Source organism: Centroberyx affinis, unplaced genomic scaffold, assembly GCF_046629955.1.
Source record: "Centroberyx affinis isolate AG114_WGS23_722 - 3 ecotype Tasmania unplaced genomic scaffold, CSIRO-AGI_Caff_v1 ptg002023l_1, whole genome shotgun sequence".
Taxonomy (NCBI): domain Eukaryota; kingdom Metazoa; phylum Chordata; class Actinopteri; order Beryciformes; family Berycidae; genus Centroberyx; species Centroberyx affinis.
The window spans coordinates 487954-515461 of record NW_027280362.1 but is presented as its reverse complement, the minus strand read 5'-3'; the positions used below and the strand labels follow the sequence as shown (position 1 = coordinate 515461).

At 41.7% G+C, this 27508-nt stretch overlaps 1 protein-coding gene across 1 annotated transcript in view; it reads left to right on the top strand.

The window, feature by feature from the left end:
- szt2 (SZT2 subunit of KICSTOR complex) overlaps positions 1 to 27508 on the top strand; it is a 108865-nt gene that overhangs the window by 17673 nt on the left and 63684 nt on the right. The window contains exons 19-45 of the mRNA XM_071531026.1: positions 212 to 380; positions 2224 to 2341; positions 2656 to 2769; positions 3411 to 3611; positions 5679 to 5776; positions 6106 to 6244; positions 7453 to 7776; positions 9234 to 9441; positions 12899 to 13026; positions 13691 to 13958; positions 14180 to 14351; positions 14629 to 14721; positions 15255 to 15330; positions 16320 to 16610; positions 17378 to 17513; positions 17841 to 17957; positions 18063 to 18132; positions 18773 to 18958; positions 19966 to 20232; positions 20344 to 20617; positions 21969 to 22043; positions 23030 to 23168; positions 23280 to 23415; positions 23716 to 23836; positions 25094 to 25246; positions 25598 to 25700; positions 26355 to 26469. Coding sequence (XP_071387127.1) covers positions 212 to 380; positions 2224 to 2341; positions 2656 to 2769; positions 3411 to 3611; positions 5679 to 5776; positions 6106 to 6244; positions 7453 to 7776; positions 9234 to 9441; positions 12899 to 13026; positions 13691 to 13958; positions 14180 to 14351; positions 14629 to 14721; positions 15255 to 15330; positions 16320 to 16610; positions 17378 to 17513; positions 17841 to 17957; positions 18063 to 18132; positions 18773 to 18958; positions 19966 to 20232; positions 20344 to 20617; positions 21969 to 22043; positions 23030 to 23168; positions 23280 to 23415; positions 23716 to 23836; positions 25094 to 25246; positions 25598 to 25700; positions 26355 to 26469 — 4291 coding nt within the window. The remainder of the gene's footprint in view (positions 1 to 211; positions 381 to 2223; positions 2342 to 2655; positions 2770 to 3410; positions 3612 to 5678; positions 5777 to 6105; positions 6245 to 7452; positions 7777 to 9233; positions 9442 to 12898; positions 13027 to 13690; positions 13959 to 14179; positions 14352 to 14628; positions 14722 to 15254; positions 15331 to 16319; positions 16611 to 17377; positions 17514 to 17840; positions 17958 to 18062; positions 18133 to 18772; positions 18959 to 19965; positions 20233 to 20343; positions 20618 to 21968; positions 22044 to 23029; positions 23169 to 23279; positions 23416 to 23715; positions 23837 to 25093; positions 25247 to 25597; positions 25701 to 26354; positions 26470 to 27508) is intronic.

Sequence of the window (27508 nt, the reverse complement as noted above, 5' to 3'; positions counted from 1 at the left end):
CAGACTAACATTACAAATGTCAAGTTATTCTTTTCTTTCCTTCTCAGTTCTCATTAAGATTCACTGTGGTGTCTTATGGCTTTTTCATGAAAAGCACTACTGTTTGAGTGGGTTCATATGGAGATGGGTATTTCATGCCTCTCAGTTTATAGGAAAACCCTGCATTCGGCAATAATAGCACATTTGTTTTTTGTCTTTCATTGTTCTCCAGTTTCTCCACTGATGATGACAATGACACTGAGGTGGAGGCTATCGATATGGACACAGAGATGAACCTGGTGACGGAGTGCTGGGTAGAACCGCAGAGTGGCACGGTGATGAACTGCATGGACCAGCATCGCCACTTCCAGGGCCTCAAGTACCAGGAGATCCCTCAAGCAGTGAGTATAGCCAGTTTATACAGCAGGCCTTCCACACCCATAATTCATTATGAGGCTGTTAAATACACCAAGATTAATGGTGGAATTGGTTACTGATACACTGATGACAACTTTTCAGACAGTACACTTAGTGAATGTTGGTAATGCTTATGTGAAAGCTAAGGATTTTCTTTTCTGTGCTTATGGGTTTTTCAATGTAATTTATCTTGGCATTGGTGCAGAGATATTTGAACAGCTTAAAGGATAAGTTAGTCAATTTTGGACCTATATATAATTTGGACCCACAGAGAATATTGGTCCAGAGTCAGCTGTCGGTTGAAACAGCAAGCTCCCGTTGCCTCTTGCTGCTAACAAGCAGTCCAAACGGGGTTTGTCAAAATAACTAATAACCGATGCTGTCACCACCATTCTTGACGCTAGGGATGCCTGTGGATGTGCCTGGTTTCTGCCAGATATAGAGCATTTGTAACTTTGCATTATTAGGCTTTTTACAAACTCCAGGCGTGCTGTCATGTCCTTGTTTTCATGAGTGGCGTTCTTCTGGCCACTCTGCCATACAGCTCAGATTTGTGAAGTGCTGCACTGATTGTTGTCCTTTTGAGAAGATGCTTCCATTGCAGCCAAGGAGCTCTGTATTTCTGCCAGAGTGGTCCTTGCCTTCTTGGTGTCCTCTCAGACCAAGGTCCTTCTTGCCCAGTTTATCTAGGAAGAGTCTATGTAGGTCCATATTTTCTCAATTTCCGTATGATGGAGCCTACTTTTTTGTGAAATCCCTATAAAACACTTGGAAAACACTTTAGAAATAGTTTTATACCCTTGACCAGGTCTATGCCTTCTCACAATACTGTCCCTGAATTCTGTGGACAGTTCCTTGGGTTTCTGCGCTTCGATGCACTGTCATCTGTTGAACCATTTATAGACATAAGTTTTGTTCTGAATCACGTCCAATCAATTGACTTTCCCACAGGTGGACTCAAACCACATTTTGGAGACATTCAGAAGAACTTGGATGCACCTTAACTCAATGAACAGTATCACAGCAAAGGGGTTGAACACTTATTGACTTGTTGACAAATATCCAAATTTGTATCCCTTTATTTGAGGCTGCAACACCACAAAAATGTGTAAAAGTCAAGGGGTTTAAGTGTCCTGTGAAGTCATTGTATAGTTATTCTATACTGAGCAAAATGAAATGCAGGAAATAAATGATGTGCAGTATGAAGCATGTACATGTTTGCTGAGGCTAAAGAGTGTTCAAAGGCTTGTGGGTAGTGCAAGATTATGCAAACGAGGCTTGGGTAATGATAAACAGGATGGTACTGAATAGACTGAGGAAAACCAGATTGTAATGGAGAATGTTAGTATGCTTTTAATTTATCATCAGTAAAATTGGACCAGGGAGGCTTTTGAGAGTGAGATGTCGAGCTTCTTGAGTTGCTGCTTGAAGATCATACTCTGTTGGGCTTTCTCAATTAGCAGACAGATTTTGATACACACTTCATGTAGAGGGGAAGGGATTAGCTGCATAGACAACACACTGGCTTAAAGCAATATTCCATTTAGTTTTAACATGGGGGTTATTCAACCACCTTGAAAACCAGAATATAAACTAATCACCAAGATCAGATGCAGCTGGACCAGTTTGTAGCGTTTGATTTTTACTTCCATTCATTTGAATGAGGCCACGAAAATAGCCTGAAAACTGACATTTAACATAAAAATTAATCACAGAAAAAAACACTCTATAATAGATACTGCTAATCTGCACCATGTATGAATTTCAAGTTTATTTGTATTTAATAAGCATTTGATTATGTTTAATAGTGGCCCACTGTGTTCTTAGATCTTCCCAAGGGATTTGACCTGTATGTCCACCATGATGACATTTGAGTACTTGAGCCAACTGTGTCAGAATAAGGATCAGGTCTACTCACCGCCAACTGGATTCAAGGATATGGGAGGTAAAACAACACTCTGCTGTTTATCAAAGTGGCAATTTAACTCAAACGAATTATTTAATTTCTAACCAGGTCAGGTGACAGAGATGCAGTCAGTGGAAAATAGTAATCCTTGATCTCAACATGTCTTTAATTATTGTATTACTACCTGTCCACTACTGCCACTGGCACTGTCACGTTCTGCATATATAACATGAAGTCTGTGTAATGTGCCTTGTTAAATGCATCAATACACCAAAGCAAATTATTTGTACAGGTAAGGTGCTTGACAAAAAATGGGTGCTCTTTTTTTAATATTTTTCATTTTGTAGATGCAGGAGAAGCCCCGGCCTCTGAGGACAATATTCACATGGTTCCTTTCCAGTTCGACCTCATCCAGCTGCTCCCAAAGTGCCAGCAGATTGAACTCTTCTTCCTCACGCTCAGTAGAGGTACTTAAGCAGTGAAAACCATCTGTAGATTTTACTTGAAGGGACACTCCTACATATTTCATCATCATCTTTTGACCTAAGGATTAGGCCTGGGCCGATATTCAATATTATCGAATATCGCAATATTTTGTGAATGTCGTGATTTCCAGCGATATCGAATCAAACATCCAAGCATACGAGCCAGAGTACACTGCAGAAGAAATGCGGCAATGAACTGCACCTTTGACGATCCCTTAAAAACAAATTTGTCATTAGGCGCCTCATCCAGCTTTACCTCATCCATGAAGTTGTGACCAAATGTATAAGATAAGACATTATTCTTTTATTTATGTTGTTCTCCACCTTTGACACTGGCATTCTGTGATACGGCTCACTTTTTGGTCGCATCGCCAAACTCTGTTTACCTGTCTTTTGGTATGGGGAAAAAACTTACCCACCATTTTAAGATGCTATGAATCTTTCTAATCGTAATTCAGTGTAAAGATTATAGTATGCTGTAGCCGAGTGGTGCAATGGGTACATGGGTCTTTTCAAGAAAATAAAACAAATGAGATCTCTTTTCACAAGATTAACATTTTCATTCAAGTCAAAAGATGACTAATTGAGAAATTGATTAGGCATCACACTTTTGTCCATTGCAGTGGAGAATGAGGAGCAGATCCAAGGCTCCCCCTGTCTGCCCAACGAACTCCTGCTCAGCCTCTTCCACAGCAGCCTGGAGCAGGAACTCAGCGACAGAGAGATCCCATTGGCGGACAGTGACCATGTGACCTTTATGCATCATATCTTAGAGCGGGAGCGGGACGGCCATGTGGCACCTTTCTCCTTACCTGTTATTAAAGGTAAGTACATGTCTCTTTGCAACGCATATTTTGACTTGGGGTATCAGGCAATGGGTGCGACCAGTGGTGAAGAGGTGGCTGAAGAGGATGGCTTTATAACCTTTAACGCAACAATATACTCAAGTTTCAGGCCGTGGATAATCAGATGTAGGCATGTCCCATTGCAGTGTGAGTGTTATTGTGTTGAAAGGGTATGTTTTAATTGCTTTGGGGTTCAACTGTTGGAGTTTTGCCCTGTGGGTGTGTATTGGTGAGCAGTGCTCACAGTGAACTGGAGGTACATAAAGCTCTACAGTGAAGTAAGTGACTAAACTTTGAACACAATTAATTGTCATGATAGCAAAAACTAGTAAAACAAGGAATTATCCTTTCAGTCAATGTAGAAGTGAGCCCTCGCCTGTCTTAGTTGAATTAATGCTGACATTTGTTTTGAAATGATTGGGCTTCAAAGTTGCATTGGGGAAGATCTTTTTGTAAAGATACACCCATCTTATTTTATCTAAATCCCAAAGTGGGGCTGCAACAGAGAAGAGCGTCCCATGTCCAGAGTGTAGATTTGCTCTATTTGCCCAAATTAAATTCTGGTGTCAAGAATGGACACTGGCAAGGAAGTCGTTTCCACACACAGGAAGTGATGAATCAAAACTTCTGAGCGAAATCTAAAAGTGTTATCGTAACAGAAGCAAGGCACCGCTCTGTCTAGGGAAAGCTCGACTTGCCAACGAACGCTGAACCTCTTCTCCACCTCCACCCCCACTAGGTCCAAGGAGTGCGTAGTTTACTGACACCACCTTATGTCAGTGGTTCTCAAATCATGGTCCTTGGTATCCAGAGTCCTGCTGGTTTTCTATCCTACCAGGTAGTTTATTGCATTCACTTAGTGTCCAAATTCTAAAACGGTCCCTGATTCGATGGCTAGAATGAAAACAAGCAGCCCTCTGGGCCCCAAGTACCACGAATGACCACTGCCTTACAGGATTTCTGGGTAATAAAGTCTTTCAGACTTAGTTATCTTCCACTGCCACTTGAGGCTGCCAAAGTGCAAAATTGCTCAGTGCAGCTTCAACTTGAGGTGGTGATCACATTGGAGGCCTTGAGATATATATTAATAAATAAATAAATCGCACATTCTTTGCATGGTGTTGAAACTTTTGAGGCAGTTAGGAGCTGCCACTCTGTAGTCTGCCTTCAGCAAATAGTGGAGCTTGAATTATTCTGCTCACAGATTGATGGTGTTGCTCTCTTAATGCTAATTTTCCCCCCATAAATATAGTATACTGCTTCATTTTGGCTACTTCTCCGTTCTGGTTTGACTCCAAGCCAAAATATGCCCAAAACAAGATAAGTAACTCACTTCATGGCCATTGTTTACTCATACACCTTGATAATGATACGGCCAAAGGCTAGAACCAGGCTTGAACCAAACTAAAGCTATTGCTATTACGTGACCACAATCAGCTCTTAAAAATAAAACAGTTGAAGGCAAAACTGTTTTATATGCGGCTGTTAGCCATCGGTCTGCCTAGTCCAGTCTATAATTTATTAATTAACATACAAATATAAATTGTTATTAAAAATATTAAAACCAAAAGGACAGACAATCTAACAGACCAATTAGGTGTTGAAAAGACACTTTACTGGCCCATACATTTGCACTGATTGTATTGATCATGTAGGACCTAAAGCTTGACAATTTAATTAAATACTTTTTTTTTTGCTATGATAAAGTGTGCAGAACCTGTTTTCCTAGTTTCCTTTCCTAGTACTGCCTTTCTTCCAGCACCTTATATGAGTCTTTCTGTGTGGGCAGTGATTTTCCTATTGTAGCCTTGAAAAACGTTAAAATACTCAGTTCTGGAGACATTTGAGAGAAGGATTCAGTCAAACCTCAAGTTTATTCCAAATGATTTTTAATGAAATGAAATTTAATGGGCATTTTAGTAATAAAAAGTGGTCAGTAGTTTTTATCATTTACAGGCAGGGACTTCCTGATGAATGCACATATCTCTGTGTTAAGTTAGTTCCCTCCTAATGTAAAACTATTGCTGTCTCTTGTTGTATTTCCAGAGGAGTGTTTGAAGCCTCCAGATAGGCAGGACACCATGATGTCATTCCACACCATTGGCAGCAGTAAGGAGGTGACAGGTTCCACCAGCACCTTACAGGTAACCCCATCCACAGCAAAAGGCATTTAAAAACAAACAACAAGTCAGTGCTACATGTTTTGCAGAATTTTCAAGACAGATGTATGATAGTTTGCTTTTATTTAATAAAATGTTGTCTTTTTTTAACACCAGATAGGTTTGCGTGTGCACATGTTTGTATCTGTGCATTTGTGTGTGTGTGTGTTCTTGTATTTCTAGTATAGTATAGTTAGGGTAAGGGTTAAGGTTAGAGTTAGGGGTTAGGGAATAAATGTAGTTGATGAGGGTCCTCACAAGTACAGTAATACAAACGTGTGTGTGTGTGCATATGTGTCTTCTCTCTGTGGCAGAGTTTCAGTAATGCAGACCTTGTCGATGAAGAGCCGTTGCCGGGCGAGAGGAGTTGTTCCACGCCACAGTGGAGGTGTTACGCCAAGTACATCAGTTCCCAGCAGATCCTACTCACCTTCCTCCCTGCTACCTTCACAGGTACACTGCAATGGCCCATTGTCTTTCAGCTTCCTGGAAAACGTCATGTTAGCCTCATTAGCATTCCCTCTTGTAAGCCATTCCATATTTGAATCATACAAATATAACAAGTAACAGAGCTGTTTGAAAGGACTATAGTGTCATTTTTCATTTTCCACTTCAATTCATTCCATACCTATTCAGGGTCACATGGCTTATCCCAGCATGCATTGGCCAGGAAACACTCACACAAACAATTTAGAGTCTCCGATTCTTGCATGTCTTTGGACTGTGCCGAGATTCGAACCTGGGACCTTCTTGTTGCTTGCATCAAATTTAAGACACTGCACCTAATAAATACATTAACCAGAGTTAAGTGAGTTAATGGCACAGAAAATAAAAGAGGTCCACACCCTGTTAGACTTGCCCTTCTGCAGTCTGAACTGTGCTGGAGGGAAGACACTCAATAGCATTCCACCTGCTTGATGTCCTGACTTTTGATGAGTCTGAGTGGGGATGTTTGGTGCCTCCTGAAGTCCACACGTCTTTCTCATAAATTAATCATGCCGTTATTTTTTAATGTTTTAGAAATGTTACGACCTTAACTTTTAAGTCTTTCATCCCAGTATCCACAAGTGGATAATAGTACACATATTTTTCCAATGCGACCAGAATCTGGACACTTTATTCAGTTCTTGTCAGCTTTGATTGTATTCCTTCCTGTGCGTTCTTATTGTGACAAATAACTGTAGGAATTGTAGGTGGTGCACTTAGTTCTCTTAATCATCTTAGTCATTTATTAGCCAGTGTCAGCACCACTTCATTTAATACCCATCGCTGACCAAAATGCAGTCTAAGGGTTTGCGTTTCTTGTTCATTTGTAAGTACATAACTGTGTTTAGATGTCTAAATAGCTATGTTTACTCATGAAATTTGTTCAATTTTCTCAATTTTGTTTGCTTTCACATACACACATACAATTTAGGGATTAAGATTTCATAGTACACTAGCAGTGCTAAGAATGCTAACAGGAGGTTGGTGTCAGTTTCTTAGAAATGAAAACTGAATATCTTTAAAGGGGGTTGGATTAGTGACAAATTGGATGGATTTCTAAAACTCCTGAACCTTCCTAATAAGTATCAAAGAATACAGTGCATCAGAAAGTGCTTGTCTTAGGCTTTCATCAATGCCTTAATTAATAGTAAGTATATTGTTTGTGTTTTTTGCAGATGTTCTGATGTTGATGGCTTCAGGGCTGGAGACAGAGCCTCAGAGCAATGTCAGCATGCAGGAGGACGACACTCTCACTCCCAGCAATAAATCACAGGCAGACTCTCTGTCCGGCTCCACCAGCGGACTGGAGAGGTCCGAGTCCGGCCTGAGTCTGGCCAGCAGGCTGCGGAGGAGCTCGGGCAGCGGACCCTTTACTGTCCGTTCGCCTGTGCTCTCCCCGCGGTCAGAGGGCCAGCCTGGGCCTGCCGACTGCCTGTCCATGGACCAGGACAGCTGGGACAGCAGAGTGTCGGAGACAGACATCGGGACCCCAGGTTCAGGTAAATCGAGTCCTATTGGTGTACTTTATGGTGGTTTAAATTCACCTGAGTTACTATGCAACCAGTACAACAGATTATGCAGTTTTTGTGTGTGCAGAGAACTCACAGTCAGTTTTTACATCCAAAGATTGGCTCTTCTGATCAAGGGACCAGTAATCTAATAATGCAGAAAGAATATTGGTTTGGATTATCCCAACCTTATTCATTCACTCTTTTCCACTTACATCATTCAGCACAGTTTAAATTGTCACATACACGTTTCACGGTGTTAGTTATTTTTCTAACTTCCCACCATCACCCTGCTTATCTCTGTAGTTTGGTGATTTATTAAAGGCAGTAACCGATGTCAAGCCCAGCCTTGGTCTCAATGATCATACATAATGCAAAAGTACATAATGTCACTTTTTGATCACAACTTGTCAAATTAATAATGATATCTTGATATAACTACTGTAAACAAATGAGACTATGGTTGAGATGATTTTAAGCTTCTATCTCACGCTAGTGGTTTTGTTAATGCCGGTTGCACATTTCCCATAAACCCTGTTGCTTCCTGATGCTTCCCAATTGCGATATACAATATTATTGTGGGGGGGGGCAGCGATGACAGTGATATTCGATATAGCGGGAAATATCGCAAATATTTTGTGAATAATAATATTGAATATCGGCCCAAGCCTAATTGATGTTGAAATGCGTGTAGGACCCTTGAGGAATTACTGAACGGATTATAGTACAAATTAGAGGACTGCATTGGGATTGAGATCCCGCGGGTCCCACGGGACCCATCGCAAATCTCGCGGGAGCGGGCAGTTTCAACGTTAATGTGGGCAGGAGCGGGCGGTCAAAAAATAAACTGCGGGTCCCGGGATTTAGCTAGCTAACCAGAAGGATGGAGGCGGAGTCAACAAATGCAGTTGAAAAGAAAATCAAAGCAGGTCATTACAAGACCAAAGCAAAGCAAGGCAAGTCTGACATTTGGACACATTTCTCAGTTGTTACTGACAAAGATGGAAAGGAACTGGACTTTGTTAGTTGCAACTAGAGGACTGCATTGGGATTGGGATCCCGCGGGACCCAATGCAAATCTCGCGGGAGCGGGCGGTTTTAACTTTGCTGCGGGCGGAAGCGGGCGGGAGCAGGCGGGAGCGAGCGGGCGGGAGCGGGCGGGAGCGGGCAGGAGCGGGCGGGAGCAGGCGGGAGCAGGCGGGAGCAGGCGGGAGCAGGCGGTCAATAACACACACATTGCGGGAGCCGGCGGTAATGGTCAGAAATCCAGCAGGAGCGGGCGGGAGCGGGATTAAGAAAACAGTCCCACGCAGGGCTCTAGTACAAATGGGTTGAATCAACCACAGAAGCATGTAGGCACTCCAACATCCACCTTAGGCTACTTCTTCACTAACCTTCTCTCCTGCCGCTGCTCCTGCTCAATGCCTATTACTTTTTCTCCCTACTAGAGCTGGGGGAAAAGGAGGGAGTGCAGTTCTCTGAGCCACAGAGGAGGGATTTCCACATCACCTTCAGCAGGCAGGTCTCCCAGCAGAGCGCCAGCGACGGCAGCCAATTAAGGTGTCCCGTCTACGTCTACAACTGCTCCCTGGACCAGCTGAAGGAGCAACTCGTCCACCCCAACTCCAGCCGCCAGCCTAGGGACATCTTCTTCAGGTACTGGCTTTGGACTAATGGAATAAGCAGTGTCCTAAAAATGTCTGAATAAGTCTTGATGATCAAAATTTAAGGTCTTAGATTGGTAATCCAAAAGGTCCATGTTTTTTATTTTTATTTTGGTGACATCTTTACTGTGTTGTTTTTTCACTGAACTTCCAAGAGATCACTTGTCAATCAAACAGTGTGGCCACTACTGTGATGTCTTTTTCCTTGGATTTTGTGTCAATGAAGTTTGAGTTTATGTAGGTACGTGAAACGCATCACTTCCTGGTCACCAGAGGATTTTCCCTGGCAAAGACCTACCAGACATCGGGTGTTTAGAACAACAAATGTAAACGCTTTCACGAACTGGGTAGTATGAAATATTGGGTAGATAACAGATAGGGTAGTGGGGTTTGGAGAAATTCCTTAACACTACAAATCTCCCACCAAAAGCCATGTGTAACATTTTCTCTTACTAAACCTTAACCAGGCAGGCTGACCAAAAAAAATTTTTTATTTACAGCAGTGGCCTGGAGGAGCAGTTGCATTGCACAGGGGGGGGGGGGGGTTATATTCACACACACACTAACAACAGTTAGGGGTTCAGTGCCTTGCTCAAGGGTACATTGACAGTTCTTGTTTAGGGAGGGGCGAGTGTGTATTATTCAACTAAACCTGTCAACATTTCTCAAACTTCTGATTACAAGCTCACTTTTCAAACCAGAGACCAGCACAAAGAAAGTGTGGTAAGGTACATATTGGTGAAAAATGGATATATTAATTGTTTTTGTCCTGTGACTCCAAACGAATACTAAGTGTGTATTGTTCAGTAAAAGTAACAGCGAATACTCGCTTTGCAACATTAACTATTAGGCTTGGGCCGATATTTGATATTATAGGCATTATTGCTTAGATCGCAATTGTACAAGCTTTTAAACGTATAAACCTATAATCTACTAGTGGTAGGATAATAAAAAGCCAAAAATAATCATTCTTGAAGTGAAAAATTCAAGTGGGTCCCCTTTTCCACAGTCAGCCATTTTTCTGGAAAAAAGCAAATTACACCTAATGGCCATTGTTTCCTCCAATGCTTAAATAGTAAGATCAAATTTCTAGGCTGTTAATAATAATAATAATTATTATTATTATAGAAAGAAATAGAAATGTGAAGTAATTTGAAAGAAATAAAATTAAATACCTCCCCCTAAAAAAACAAAAAAACAGGGAAAAAAAACAAAAAACGAAATGATAATATTGTATATCGCGATATTTTGGCGGGACAGTATTGTGATATAAAATTCTGGATATCGCCCAAGCCTATTAAATACCAATCACTTGACCACCAGTGTCATTTAACCAACTCTTGAATTTTCTCGAAAGTCAGTCCTCTCATGATTGCCGCAAGGTTTACTGGTTTGTGTTAACATGTCCGTCTCTGGTTGTCTCCATGGGTGAGAATAGACCTCAAGATGCTGAATCCTGGGAGATGTATCAGCAGATGAAGTTCAGGTAGCAATGCTTGGTTCTGTCTCTCCTCTCCTTCCCTTTCTGGTGAAGCGCTGCTGAGCTTTCATTGGAGGGCTTCTTAGGCCTTAGGACATGCTTGTCTGACGCAGAATGGGACAGTGTTGCTTTTTTCATCTCTAGCAGGCTTGAAGAACCGTCTTCCCTTCCCAGGCCTCTTTCTCATTCCTCCCCAGGCTTGCTACATACAGGAGGGTACACTCTCGAAAAGAATTTGCCGAAACACAATGAACACAACAAACAGTGAAGACGTGTTCCTCTTCACACATTGGGTCATTTTTGAACACATGCAGACCCAAATTCACTAAAGATTTGCGCAGGGAAGAGCACACACTATATCACTAAAATGACCAAATCAGAATGCTGATGCCATGCTATTCACTTACCATGTGCAATGAGTGGAAAGCTGCCTAATAATACTGCTGATCAAAAAATAAAGGCTCTTTGCGCCTGCCATTGTCATTGCTCTGTAAATTGTATGTAAATCTCGTTATTTTGCCCACATAATATTTGTGTATAGGCAAGGCCATGCAAATAAAGAATGCAGCCAATCCACTAACGCTCGGCAACATTAACTCCCCCAAATTATATGAGATCCTTTGAAAAGTGGCGTAAAGACTTTGTGGAGAGTTTAGCCATTCATGGGAATGGCTGCTATCTTTGCTGCAAGATTCGGTCATTGTTGCCAGCAAATTAGGAAAGCCAGGGAGTGGGTTTTCCACCCTAGAATCTCAGATCAGATCAGGGAACACCCTGATTGTAAAGGCTGCTTTGTGGCTCAATGGTGCCTGTCCTAGTGGATTAAAACTGAAACATGCAATTTGCACTGGCAGTTGGTAATGAAGGGGGCTTATTGCTTGTGCGGTGCTCTTTTCAAGGGCTTGTTTGTGCCACAACTTGATTTGCATAAATTTCTTAGTGAATAAGATGAACACAAAGAAATGTGCAATTTGCCCTCACAACGCAATGTTAGTGACTCTGCACCTCAGTGTGCTTTTAGTCTTTGATTGTATCCCATGTTTTTTGACACATCTTTCTTTAGAGTATACTGTGTCTGCCCGCAGAAAGGAGAGCTGCCTCCAAGCCCTTTTACAGTGAAATTGAGCGATTTAAACTCATGACCACATGCCTTGAGACTAAATAAGGAATTTTAGAGCCGCTTCATTAATGGCAGGTAATGCTAGGAATAGGAATATTTTTCAGGAGTGCCTCAAGCCATATTTTCACCCCCATCCCTCTGCCTTGTGGAGCGTGCATAGTTATGTGTCTGTTGTCAGACACTGGTGCGTGTAAAAATATCCATCTATATGGTGCTCTCTTCAACTTAAAGCTGAAATGGATTGCTATAGTTCTGTTATTTTTGCTACAGCTGGTATATAACTGGTGCTCTTACTGCAGCTCTCAAGTTGATTGCCTGTATTGCAGCATCTTTGGGTTCTCTTGGGTGACCTTTTGGCCCTGCATTGTAACATGGACAAAAATGCGTTGTTGCAAAAGCGCAACCCTTGGTGAACAAGGTCTTTTTTCACCTCTTTCATCCCTCCTCCGCCGCTTTTGTCCTGGATAAGTTCATTTTCTGAATTGCAAACTTTACACTTCAAAATGCATGCTGTGGAGCTTGAACTGTCCCTCACAGGCTTGTTGTCTACTGTGACTTTGCATTCTGTAGTTTCAATGTGGGCTAGTGCCATCTAACTGCATTTATGCAGCATTACTTGGAATGGAACTGTATGTATGTTTAATTGGCACTGTGCATTTTACACATACCGGAGATAAGAGGGTGTGTCTAGGAATATAAATCAGTGGGAAAGGAGATTGTGTTTGTTATTGAAAATTATAAAATGTTCTTATGGCATAATGTGGCTCCTACAGATCCTAAATCAGGCTTGCCAACTGAGCATCTTTTCTCCTGTCTCGGTGTGTTTGCTGTGTTTTTATCCCCCAGCAGGTCTCTGTCTCAGGACCGCAGCAGTCCTGCCTCCTGGACTGACCTCCTGGCTCAGCCTCACAAACACAAGGAGCTTGCCAACTACTGCAGCCTGCTGCAGGAGCATTACCACCAGAGCTACGTCAAAGGTTCTTCTTCTTCTTCTTCTTCTTCTGCTTCTTCTTCTTCTTCTTCTCCTTCTCCTTCTTCTTATTCTTCTTCTTCTTCTTCTTCTTCTTCTTCTTCTTCTTCTTCTTCTTCTTCTCCTTCTTCTTCTTCTTCTTCTTCTCCTTCTTCTTTGCAACAAATCCTTCTAGCGATGGCATTGGTGGCTAGAATGTAAACAACAATTTAAAAATGTCATTACAAAGTGTAAATAATATAATTTCGATGTAGAGCTTATGAAATTGTGATGGTCAAGCCGTCTTGTTTGTGATTAGTACAGCAGAATAAAATGGCACTAATATGATTAATTTTTCTGCCCCACGATACATATTGTCACATTTTTGCATTGCAATATATTGCATTTCTATATATCATCCCATCCCAATTGTGCCTTTTAGTCGTGCTCCCTGACCCTGATTATGAACATGTTAAAAGTAATGCTGTGTAGCATTTACAGTGTATGCTGCTTTGTTGACGTGACGTCAGATAACTGCATCTAGGAAAACTTTGGGTTGAGAAATCTTGAGTTTCCTAGTTGGAATTCCGACTTTTAAGGGCTGTTTTTCCAAGTAGGAAGTGGGAATTTCCGACTTTCCGACATCTCCGGAACATAGCTTTAGTAGCTGATTTGCTCGCTGTGGCCCTCAGGTGTGTACCGGAGCCTGCAGCAGTCCTACAGCATCAGCTCCCAGGATGTCCTGATGGCGATGGACTACTGTGAAGAATCCCTGCAGGAGATCGACATCACCTCCTTCCTGCAGACCCTCTGCGGCCACATCAGGGTGTTCAGGGAGCGCAATGAGGCTTCGGGACGGGGAGCGAATCCGAGGCCTCCCAGGACCCCTGCCACCTTCATTATCGGAGAGGTTGAAGAGGAGCGACTGGCTGACAGGGCTGCTGTGGCCTCCTCATCCAGGTTGGGCCAAGGATTATTCTAGAATATAAATAAGAATAGAGCAAATGAGGAGTTTTAAACATAACCAAAAATTACAACACTAGAGTGTATTACGTAGAACTAAAAGAAGGTTATTCAATAATGCGGGAAATATCGCAGTATTCACGAGATATTGTGATATTTGATGATATTGAATATCGGCCCAAGCCTAATTATGTATGTGCTGATATGTCTGGCACTAGTATTGAAATGGAGGACACCAGTGAAGCTGAATCCAGGGGAAAGTCCTCTGCTCCTGCATCCCCGCTGATCCTGGATGAGCCCAAGATGGCCAAGATCCTCGAGTTTCCTCTGTCACTGCTTCAGTCACAGCAGAAGTGCGAAGTGTATCCAGATCTACACAAGATAATACAGGTATTGTCCTGAATTACAGTAGTTGTCTTAATTCAAATTCCATATGCATTTCAATGTTTGGGCTAAAAAAAAATCAGTGGGCAAATGAGAGGTGTTTGGTCCTGTATTAGTTGAGAGGAGCCAAACTCTGCTATTTTCACATAGTTTTAAATAAAGCTTGTTATTCTTTTTCATAATGCTCTCTTGTCTGAGAAATCAGATAAACAAACCCAACATCTACAATGTGAAATCGGTGTTAAAATATGTTTAAAATATGAAAACACTGTCCATTCAACAGGATAAATTCATGGATATCGGATCTCAGTATTTCAAAACTGTGCCCTCCAATCCACATTACTTCTTCTACTGCCCACCATCATGCAAGAAAGAGGTGAGTGACGAGGTTGTGTTTTGTGTTGCCCACCATTTTTGCCACTGGTCAGTTCAACTTTAATTCCCAGAACTCTCTCCACATTTTGTGATCCCTCATGATGAAATTGAGGATCAGGGGAACTGTGGATTGGTCTTCTTCTGTTGGTTCATCCGTCTGTTTGTCATGAGCAGTATCTCACCACTAATCAGATTTTGACTAAACATGAGGGAATGATGCATGTCACCACTTTGTTGTGGCATTTTCAAAATGACACTGACATTCTTCATACTTCTTCATAGAAAATAAAGATGATGTATCTCACTGATGCACTGATGCATCTCACTACAGCAAAAAACAATGTGGCATTCACACCTAAAAAGATAAATGGGTGTTCAGTTCAGACACAGAGGACTCAGGGTGGGTTTGGATGATGAAAGGATGGTGGAAACCAATTGGTCTGTAAGCTCCAGCATGAAAATAGAAACCACATGCCTACCTGAATGTTGTTGGTTAGACTGGATGAGCCTATGCAGTGTGGTCTGTCTCCTCAGGAGGACTCTGATGCTGAGGAGGAGAGGAGACCCAGTGAAGATCTGGTGTCCGAGGCTGAGCCAGCTACTGAGGATGGTGAGGCTGTCAGTGAAAGGATACCTTCAACGTGATTTTGTTATTTTTCTTAGCCAGCCACTGTCTTTGTCACATCATGCAAGTATTTTCCCTTGCTGTCAGCGACACCCATCAGTTTCAATGTTAAATGCTGACAATGCTAACCGGCCATTTTTCAGTCAGTTGAAATGCAGATGCAAAAGTTGCTTGGCAAAGCATTTTGTACAGAAAAATAGCAGATCTAAAATTAAGTCAAAGTCCAATTTATTGGGAATTTACAAGCAGTTTTGCCACAAAGTGCTTCAGCAGCAACAACAGACCTAAATACAGTAAGGATCAGTCACCTGGCATACAAAATGTGTAAATGTAATCTCTCACTCTGGGACCCAGTGTCATTAAAACAGTTCTTGTGGCATGTGGAGGACCCACCAGACGCAGACCCATACTAGGGTATCCACAGGCCCTTGCAAAGTCTTAAATTCTAAAAATAAATAAATAAAATAAAATGTAACACCTCAAACAATTTTGAAAACTGTCACAGTTATTAGAGATCTTATTTTTTTCCACCATGAAATGACAATGTAATTTCTTTGCATGGCATGTCCACTCAGATTAATACAGAAAACAGTTAGTAATACAATATGCATATTCCATCATGTGTATGTCACTAAACATAATTGGGCTTCATATTCCTTAACAATGAATTTCTTATTGTTGTTTTCTTAAACTGCCCATTTATGGTTTCAGAACTTTCATTAGCTACCAGAAATAGGCTGGTTTTGCCAACTTTGTTTCTTTTGGTTTTTAAATTGGGTCTTAAATTCAAATCCAGGTAGCATAAAAAAAAGACTTAAAAAGACTAAAATTTGTCTTCCTGAAATATGAAGATACCCTGCATACCAGTTAATGTTGTGACCAGTATGTGAGAAACACTATTACTATAAGCATTGTACTACTCATCTAGTGACATGGAAGTGACCGGTTTGACGGTTTGTTCCTCCTGTGTGTAGAAAACATGTCGGGCTGCTGCATCGTGACGGAGAGCGACACCGATTTGGAAGTGGAGTACGAGGAGTGTCCCGGCGCCAAGTCCCAGGGAGACGGCGAAGAACAGTCCCTCTCAGACTCCAACACTGTCAACCAGGACCAAGACTCCTTCAGCATCCTGGAGGGAGACTCCTTGCTGGAGCCAGAGGGGCCGCTGCTAGAGATGCCGCCGCTGTTTGTCCATCTCACTTGTTCTGTGAATATGAAGAGCTGCCACGGATCCATGCCCATACAAACACTGCCCACTTGCCTCGGTGAGTGCAGCCTTGATACATGGCAGCGAGCCACACCTGACATCTCAGTGGGACGTTTACATGCAAAGAAGTCCATTCTTAAAGCTATTATGTGTGGCATTTTTAAACATCAATTTATCATATAATTATGTCCAATTAATAGCGATATCTTGGCAGCGTCTGAAATTACCTCCTGTGAAGCACCAAATGGCAGTAAAATTTGTCTCTTAGGTAAATCAATACGGGTCACCTGTCACACTGGTTGGTAACTTTAAAGACGATAACATTTGAATGCCTTGGTTATATACAGTTTTTGCCAGTAAAATCAAAGCAAAACACTGGCTCTTTATCAAATAGCCTCTTGCTTGGCTGCCTGCTATGCTGGCTTAACACAAAATGGTAGCGTTCCAAACTTCTGCAAACTATGAAATATTCCTAAGTAAAATGACACATATGTATATATAGCATATAGTTTACCAGCCCTTAGCAGGTGAGTCAATAAATTAATTGTTGACACTACCTTGGTATAATTACTGTAATTACCGTCGACAAATGAGACCATGGTTGAAACGATTGGCAGCCTCTATTTCACACCAGTGGTATTGTTGGTGCCAGTGTTTCTCCAAATGAAGACCACATTTTCCGTAAACCCTGTTCCCCCTCCCCCTCCCTGGTGTTTTTGGCTTTACTGAAGATGATTAACTTGTTGGAAATGATTTTTCCATCAGCATTTCACTCTTTGACACCACTGACACCATCAGTTGATAGTGCTGATTTCTGTTTTGCAGGTGAGATTATTTCCTGCCTCGAGAACGCCGAGGCCTTACAGTCGGTGGACTTGAACGAGCTCTCAGTCACATTAGACATTTTTGTCCTGACGCTGCCACTGGAGATTGAAGTCATGGCCGACTTCCATCACAACAGGTGAGTGAAAGTGTTAGCACAAAGCTATGGCTCTGCAGCTTTTCGAGACAAATTGATTTTTCAGGGTTTTTCAGGCACAACTCCTTTTTCTGATGTTCTATGTCTGAATTTGGTTTTGATATACGGCTGAATACTGGGTTACACCGCTATTCCTTTGACCACCTGGTTTCCCTGGTTGCTGACTGTCACTGACTTGTTGATCGTGTTGTTCGCAGGGTTGAGTATAGTTAGGGATCTTATTATATGTGCTTCAGTACTTTAAAGTTTAAAGGAACTAGCGTGCATCCCTAGTCACAGGGTCACATTAAATGACACCTTTCTCTGCAGGTACACCTCAGAGAGCAGTGTGTCGCTGAACCGTTCCCCAGGACAACCCTCCTCCTACCGGTCCGATGAGGAGCTGATGGCCGTGCTGGACAGCCTGAGGGGAGTCGGTGTCGACGGGTGAGTTTATCCAGCAGATAGGTTTGTTTTAGAGGATAATAATGAGCTGGCTTTTAGCAGCTGATTCTGATACTGATATGTCAGCCATGCTTTGTCTTCTAACAGGGTCTCTGGAGATCCTCTGTCCAAACTCCCAGTTCCTCACAAATTAGCCATTCTGGCAACGATGGATGAGGTGAGTCTTACTCCTCTCCGCTACCAAATACCAAAGCAGCAATACTGCTACTGCTATCAGCAACAACAACAACAAGAATGCAAATAATATTAATAACAACACCACCGCTAATAATAATGCGTTAAATGCCAGTTTTCAGGCTATTTTCGTGGCCTCATTCAAATGAAAAGGAAGTAAAAATCCAAACACTACAAACTCATCCAGCTGCATCTGATCTTGGTGATTAGTTTATATTCTGGTTTTCATGGCAGTCAAATAACCCCCGTGTTAAAACTAAGTGGAATATTGCTTTAAGTGGTCATAATAATAATAATAATAATAATTGATTACATTTATATAGCGCTCATGAAGGATGTTAAAACAAAAGCCACACTAAGATCAGGATAAAATGTGGTTTCTTCATTTGCTATAATAGAAGGGACTTGATTTACCTGTGACATTAATGAAGCGGTGAAACATTTGTTGAGTAACGTTGCACAAAAATTATGTTCAGTGTCATATGACCGCAGATCTTATTTACCCTCCACTGAAAACTGTGGCTTCCAAACTTTTCCTGCTCAATCAGTCGATTTTCCATGTTCAGTGAAACAATAGTGATAAGCACCTTTTTGGCTTGTTCTCCCTCCTCCCTTTGTTTTAGATCCGCTGGGTGCTGGAGGATGAGATCGTTTCCGCCTTGCGCCATTCTCGGGTCGTCAACTCGGCCACGCTGCAGAAGGTAGCCAACCATCTATTGCGCTCCAGCGGGCGACCTCGCTGTCACTGTGAGGACGTCCCGCTGCAGTTTGTCTTCGGTCCTGAGCAGTCTCTGGAAAAGTTCAAAGAGGTATGGATACCAAAGGACTGTAGTAACAGTAGAATGATAGATTAATCTTTTTTTTTTTGTTTTTCTAGTCATTTTTAGCTTCCATTTACTATGTTTCATTGCAAATACTTACTCAGACTACTACATTTTTAGTATCAGCCTATACCAGTACTGATGCAGGCCACTATTTTTACTGAACAGTATAGACTTAAACTATCATTTTTTGGGGTCACTGGGCAAAAAATATTTAGATGTAGAGATCAAACATTTGTCTATGTGTGAAAGGGCAGAAAATCAATTTATTTAGCATTGCTTTTTGACATGTCAATTTGAGGCATTTGATATTTGTATTGGGGAAGGTCCTAGATACTGAGACCTAATTTTAGCTTGGTGTGGAGCAGTATCCAGGTTGTCCAGTTGAACAGCTTACCTGCTAAGTGATAAGAACAGACACCAAAATCATGTCTCCTAACACTTTAGCATACGCTGTGTTGAGAGAAAGTAGCAGAGTCGCATCATCCTACGTAAGAAGATTGACCTTTTAGTCATAAAAGGTCGTTGGTGTTTTTTTATGATATGGCCTGTAGATTTATAAATTAAAAAAATGGGATATTATTAACTCAATATAGCTGATGTAGCCAGATTTATTTTCAAAACTGTTTCAGGTGAGCAACTACGTATTCATCCACTGCATATAGTTTTCACCTGTACACAGTCACATTCACTTCCTATGGAAACAGGGAAAGTAGTCCCTGCCAGTTCAAAAGTTGTTTTTCCATATATCTTCATATTTTGCATTCATTTTCTGAGTAAGCTGCATATAATTTGAAATTGCTCACCATTTAGCTTTAGAGCTGCTACAAGTTCTCATTTTTCACTTTTGAGATAATGCAAGAGATAATGCCTACGATCACTTTAGCAACAGCGTTAACATTGTTTTTTGTGTCTATGCTCTCATCGCTTAATGGATAAATTGACCATCAATTCAGTGTTATTGTGCTGTATAACCGCCCACCTGCTCTCCACAGGAGTTCCGGAGAATGTCTTTCTCCGGCTACGTGTTGAACGGGGAACAGGATAACTTCTACTACATGTCTCTGAGTCGACTGCACCCCCAGAGGATCCAGGCTACCAAGAGACTGTCTGAGAGCACAGCCAAACCCTCGCAGCAAACGCATCCCTGTGCTGTCGGAGGACAGGTGGAAGACATAACAAGGGCTTTGTCTAACCAAGCCATCCCGGGGAAAATGTTGGAGAGTGAAGTGGAGGCACAGCTGACAGAGGCAGACAGCGAGGTTGGTCACCATCTCCTATCTTTTGCATTTCTATTCCCTTTATGCTGACCTTACACTAGACGACATCTAGGCAGTGTCTCAGGTTATTACTTAAACTCCATCCAACTGCAGGGTGAAGAGAAGAAGTCCATTAATGTTGCTGTTGACGCTGGCAATGAGCCAACTCCAGAACCAAGTGAGCCAGTCAAAGCCGTCAAGCCTGAGGCGGAAGACACCGGGTCCCAGAGCTCAGTCAGCACGGTTGGGGACAGAGTCCAGCCCAGTACCCCCCACCTCCAGCCCGGCACCAGCAGCGGCAGCACTGACCACTGCACAGAGCCCACCTCGCCCCCCAAGAACCCCTCTGCTGTCAGTCTGGCCGAATCCGTGCAGTCGGCTACCCACAGTGAGTGTGTACAGACAACCATCAGGACCTATAGATCTGCCTGTTGGTCACGTAACACAGCCAGAATATAGTATCTTACCTCCATAGTACTTAGAATAAAGCTAAAGCAGTCTGACATTTGTGACTTTTTGGCTGACATGCCAAAGGCTGGTAAAGAAAATGGAAATTAAGAATACTTTTTGTTAAAGTTTTGCCAAAATGATAAATCATAGAAATTCAATTCATTTCAAATCATTTTGACCCTCCCACCTACCCTCCAAACCCCTGTTTCAAAGAGCATCTACATCTACTACAGTCATGCACTGGGATTCCATTAAGTCCCTAACTAATTATGAATGAGACCAGAATCCTTAATCTTAATCTATTACCAGAAGTAATAGATTAAAGAGCAACTAAACACCAGATCCAAATCCAAAAAAATGCAATAATGTTTGATATTGAAACAAGTTTTTAGAATAAGATTTAGCCTGGTCATTGCATGTGTGTCTATTCTACAGCCAAAGTGATTATTTAACATTATGTGATGCAGTTTGTTAAAGGCATACTGAGCAGGATTTTCCCCCTTGAAATAGCATGAACTCATCCAAAAGTGATCCTACTCAGTCATTACTTATGGCCCATTGGTAGTGTGTGACAGTGTGTGTGCGCAGAGAGCCTGCTGCCTTCTGCCTGGATTTTCTTATTTCTGAATGTTCAGGACGTTTCTGGGCGTCAACCTTTTGGCAGTAGGTGTGTCCTGCAACCAAAACCACTGCTGAATCCTTTTCTATCTAAAAGCCTCGCTGGCTACGGTAGTGGTCCCAAACTCTAAAACAGAGTAACTGGAGTTCTCTCAGTAACTGGAGTTCTCACTGGAGATTCTCATTTTGGAACGAGCCTTGTCTGCTTGGCATTTTGCCTCGCTGTACTTTTTTACTGTTTTTTACCATTCTGGCAACCGCAGGGAGGAGGGTCAACGTGGAAAGTTTTGTTTACAAGCCACAACCAGCAAATCCTACTCAGTTTGCCTTTAAGCAATGCGTATTCATGGCAAATGATGACAGATGCTGACACATCAACAAAGAGTCCCAGGCCTGGCTGAGCTTGCAGGTTTACCACGTCTTCCTCTACACTGTTTCCCCTCCTGCCCAAAGCATTGATAGAATAATACATGAGATTATCACCTCCTGCTCTCTCCGGGGCCCTTGTTTCAACAGCGATGTGTAGTTGTCTCACGACTCTCCTCTGGCAGGAAAAAGGCCTCGAGCTTCTCTGATCCAGGGGATCTAGATTCTGTTCAGACTTTGATTTGTGATAGTGTTCCTGGCCAGACTGAATCTTATGATGAAAATATCTAATCTTCTTTCCTCAGGCAGTGGCAAACTCAGGCCGAGTCGAGTCCAGAGTGTAGTGTCCAGCCAAGGCAGCCTGGACTCAGATATGCTGGGTAAGTGCTGGGTTACATGATGATGATTGGCAGATTGTTGTGGTCATTTATTATCAGTTTATTTGTTTATTAAGAATCCCTATTAGCTGACACACAGGTGATAGGCTATTCTGTGTGGGGTCTACATAAAACATAAAAACATAACTTACAAAACTACACAAATAGCAAAAACATGGGTGTACTGGACTCAGTAGTAGGGTTGGGCCGATATTCGATATTATCAAATATCGCGTTATTCTGTGAATATCCCAATATTTCCCGCGATACCAAAGATTCCCTCTCTACTCTCTCTTGTTGCTCTCCTAAAAATATAAAGAAATACATCCCTTTTAGCTCTCTCCTCTTAGCTCTTATTCTCTGTCTTTTCCTCGCACATCACTCTTACATGATCATTACGGTCACAAGAGTGTTGAATCCTCTAACAGACCTTTGCACTCCTGATGTTTAGTTGCCTGTAATGATCGGGATCTACAAATTGGAGCTTATTCTACTGTTGCACTCATTGTAAGTCACTCTGGATAAGAGCATCAGCTAAATGCCCAAAATGTAAACTGTAATTATAATGATGGTGTTGACCATAATAATCATGATTATGGCTACGATGGTGCTTGACGATAATGACAGAGTAGGAAATTTAAGTTTTGTCTAGCAATTGCTTTTTGGGTCCACAAGAACTGGTTTCCTTGTTTTTTTTAGCCTATATAATTCAATCAAACCCTTTATTTACAAGGACAAACTCACATAAATGGGAGAATTATGATACTCAATCAATCAGTTTCTCCATTTTATATGCCTTTTGCTATGAACATTTGTTTCTGTAGTTCCAATTTGAGGGGCATTTTGTGAAGTTTCAGGAGCATTATTGCCCTCATCCCCTGATTATTCCCTATACTGAATGACTATCACCTTAGCCATGATGATGATGCTAATGATAATGATGATTGAATTGCATTGCTTTGTTGTTGTTTTCCCCCCTGTGTTTGAAGGTTATGATGGCGGCAGCAGTGACTCTGAGTGTGAGAGCCCCACCATGGACGAGCAGGAGTGCCAGTCGCCGCTGATGCCGGACTTCTGGTTAATTGTTAAGATCCACCAGGACAGAGTGGAGGTCTACTCCCATTCTAGGTCAGACAAGCCTTACAAGATGCTTAAAGGATAAGTTTTTGGACCTATACATAATTTGTCTCTTACATACCTGTAGTAGTTGGACCCACAGGGAATGTCACATTTTTTCAGGAGCTTCACTGAAGGAAAAGATTGTAGTGTGGACGAGATGGAGACGAAGGAGGAAAAGGAGGAGCTGCCTGAATATCTACAGCTCCATCAGATGGTGGTGAGGAAAATCGGGGAGATCTGCCGAATCGTCAATCAGGTAGCTAACACTCAACAAACGATATCACTCTAATTCACCAGACATGACATATGGACAGGAGGTTGTCTTCAAGTGATTGTTGTGCAGGTGCAGCACCAATTTACACCAACACAGATGGAAACTAAACAGAATGTTGCATAAGAGACACAGTTTGAGATATTTAATTAGACTGAAGAGGGTGCGACCAGTTATTTTGATGCCACCTGATTTCAAATGGAATTGTTCTCATCAACACAGTCCTATGTGTAGCTCCAGATAAATTGCTTCCCATGCTTGTCTATGTTTCTGTGCACTTTCCAGCGTATGCTGCTGCAGGACCTGCATGACAGCCATGTATGTAACTCTCTGCTGGTGGCTGAGAGTGAGGAAGACATCTGGAAGAACGAGTCTCTCTACAGGCAGAGGCTAAACAACTCTGATGGTCAGTCAGCCTGCACTCAAACAAAAGCCCTTGGTGAAGGCAGAGGCCCCCTGGAAGAAATAGTAGAAAAAAATCAAACAATGCAGTTATTTGTTTTTGGCCCGCAATTATTGCCCTACAACTACTACTACTTCTACTACTGCTACTACTACTGCTACTACTAATACTACTAGAAGTATGATTTCTATCTTCCTGCTGTCATGAAAAATGGAGCCAGTAGTGGAATCTATAGTGGAAGGTTTTGAACACATTTTCAGCACAAACTTCACGTTTTGCTTTTCCAAATCAGAAATTGACAAATTGTAAAATCTTGACCTCATGCAATTGTATCTGGGGCACTGGTGATTTTAGTGAATTTCATTATCCCGTGTGAATACATGTCACAAGACACAGAGGTTGGGAGGTAGTTGATTAATTACACGAGGTCCTCAACATAATTCCAGTCAAATAATTAGTACTCCAGCGCCCACCAGAATTACTCCAAGGATCCAATGTGTTTCTCATGCCGTTGCTTTGTCAGGATCGCTCTTACATGGCCTACAGTTATTATGTAGTCGATCAATACAAGTGCTAATATAACTAAATCTGGTGTACACTGGAGTACTAATTATTTGACTGAGATTCCTCCTGGCACCCAGGAGAACAGCACCGATGTGCACAGTGTAATTTCTACATTTATAATACTAATCCCGTATGAATAGGGCTAAACACGTACTCATGATAGCTCATGTGTCATATCACGTGGAGTTCATACAAAGCCAAGTTTCTCCTAGACATCTTCTCAATTCTCACAAACTTAATTGAGTTATATGCACATCCCTAATGTGCCATTTTATACATATTACACATTTTTGTCAGTTCTCTGCTGTCAACATGTTAATGCAGGACAAACACTATAGGAACTTGGGGAAAGATGCTGAGAAAATGTATGCAAGGCTGCTGGGAATAGTAGCTACTGTATATCTTACAGGGAAGGGATGTAAATGGACTCTCATTAGAGTCACTTTCTTCTTAATGGCAACCATTAAGCCAGAATTTCCAGTGTAATCTAGCAATATTGCGCACAGCTCCAATGTTTATAGATGTTCAGGGGAAAGAAATCACAGGCTTGTTTCAATGATGTTTCTGTGGAAGAGAAGAGGCTCCTGGAGTAGTTGTATGTCTTTCTTGATGTCATACTGAAATGCCTGTGCTTACAATTGTGGCTGTAAATATTCACCTCCCCTCGCCCCTTCATGTTTGGTCTCATCCTCACAGATTACAACACAGAGGACAGCTACCAGCCCAGAGACTACTTGGCAGCCACCATGCAGTTCATCCCAGGGCACTTTGCCTGTGACGTGGTGTGGAGCACAATCATTCACATTCACCCACGCCTCAAGATGGGGCCCAACATGGGGGTGTCCAGGGGTGAGTGGCAAATCTGATGATAAATGATTTAAAACATAGGCTAAACCTGGCTTTTAGATATGGGTTTGCTCCCAAAATGGGTCACTGGCTGTTTCAATGAACTTGGCATTCAGGCGGAGTCACTAAATTTACTTGTTTTTGTTCCCAGACTAGAACATTTTAACAACCGAGGGAACCACAGTACACCTGATAATCAGTAATTAATCACTTCTCAAGTGTTACTGTTCCTCTAAAAATGGAAGTCTGCCTATTGCCCTCGACAATAATGTTGATCCTGTCAGTAAAATCACTGGGTTTAGTCAGCAAATACGCTAAATCTGTCAACATGTTTTGTTTCTCTCCCTGTGGCAGCTATCCAGGCCCTGCGCTCTGTGCTGAATTCCTTCTGTGTGGTCAACAGGAAGAACATGTTCGTCTACCAGGAGCGTACAACCAAATCCGTCTTCTACCTCAGGTTAGCCTCTCTCATCAATGATCGGCTTCTTTTTATATCGGGGGCTCACAGATTATTATTGTCTGACCCAGTCTTATTTGGTGTATGCCACTGAACTGAACTGAACAGTGTTTTCTCCGTTTTCTCATTTTTTAAATTTTTTTTAAATTTACGGGCCACATAATAAAAACACTTGCAACATTTAATACTAAAAGGTCAGTTGTCTTGCTTTGGATAATGCTAGCGGCCTGCTGTTATTCAACATAGTATATGCTAAAGTGTTAGCATGGAGCACCGGGGGCCATCGATCTACCAAGGACACATGGGTGATTTTGGTGTCTATCCTCTCATCACTTAACGGCTAATGGCTTAACAGGCAAAACTTGTGCATTCTGTCAAAATTGGATCAAGCAATGTCTTCAGAACCCTATTCTTCTTCTTTAAATTCAAAACGCCAACATTGGGTCCTGACCCAAACTTTGAAAAATACGTTCATTCCTGTTCAATGTCTTTGTGTTTGAAATCATATTCTTAAGAGATTTCTGCTTTGCTTGGTAGAATACGGTGGGTTGGATTTATTCCCACGATGTCACAAGTACATGACATGCACCTTAGCCCGCTGATTCACAAGGACACCCCATGCCATTCTCTGTTTGCTCCCATTCCTCTTCCCAGGCTTTGTGAAACGTCTCAAACGGGGAAGAGCTGCAACACGGACGGCAGCCTCCACATGCCTCACTCTGTCGGGCTCGCCAGAAGTCAAGAGCCCATATTCTCAGAGGACCTTGCGGTAAGATGACTAAATGTGATATAGATCCTTTTTTGAAAAAAGAAAAAAAAAAGTACAACTATTTCAAATGTACAACTCATAGCATCTTAAATCTTACTAGATTGCGAGCCAAGGTTTTAAAATAATTAATAAGTTCAACCTATCAATTGACTGATTTAAAGGCTCAATCATCTTGATGGTGTATCTGTATAGGGATGGGCCAGAATAGTTTACTAGTCGATCAACAACTGACTAGCTGACTATTGGACTAGCCTTTTTTACTTTTATTTTTATTTATTTTCTTTTTAATTCTTGACATGGACCTATGGTAAAGTATATTTTAAACTGTGTTAGTGGTGTTTTCATGTCTACTAATTTGATGTAAGCCAATAAGGCCTAGATCTATATTTTGAACCGGCGGCATGCAGCACTGCAAGCTAAAGCTTATTAATTTTCTTTTGTTTTGTGACGATGCCAGCGTTGCCTAATTTTCTGAAGGTTGTGGAAAGCTGTCTTAAGTATACCCTATTAAAGTTTCATCATTCTTTCATCTAAAATATGTCATCACATAAAAATTGTAAAGTAGACCAAGGCTGCAGGTCCATGTTCAACAGGAGCACAAAGGAAGAAATAGATGAGAACGATCTTTTAGAATTCTTTGCCCTTTTTCTTCATTTAAGAAAAAATCTGAGGCAGAAGCATTCAGCCTCACCTCATGCTTTTTCATTATTAAGATAGCCAAGAAAGTTTGCTTCTCTTTGTTTGACCCATGTTCAGTATAGAGGAGACATTAGTAACATTTCCTGCAACATTTAAAGGGAAGGTTGTTACCATATATGGTTAATTAGGGATGTATCTTTATGTTAATGAGTGACTGTGCATGATTTAGAATATGTGCCATTTATCAAGGCAGAGTACTTACAGGTGTGCATATGCATATTGGATAAAAAAAATATATATATATTGTATGGAGCATTCTGAATTTTATTTGCAAGAGAGAATTTTGAAACTTTTCTATGTAATGTTGATAAATGAGAGGAAACATCTCCAGCTCCTCACC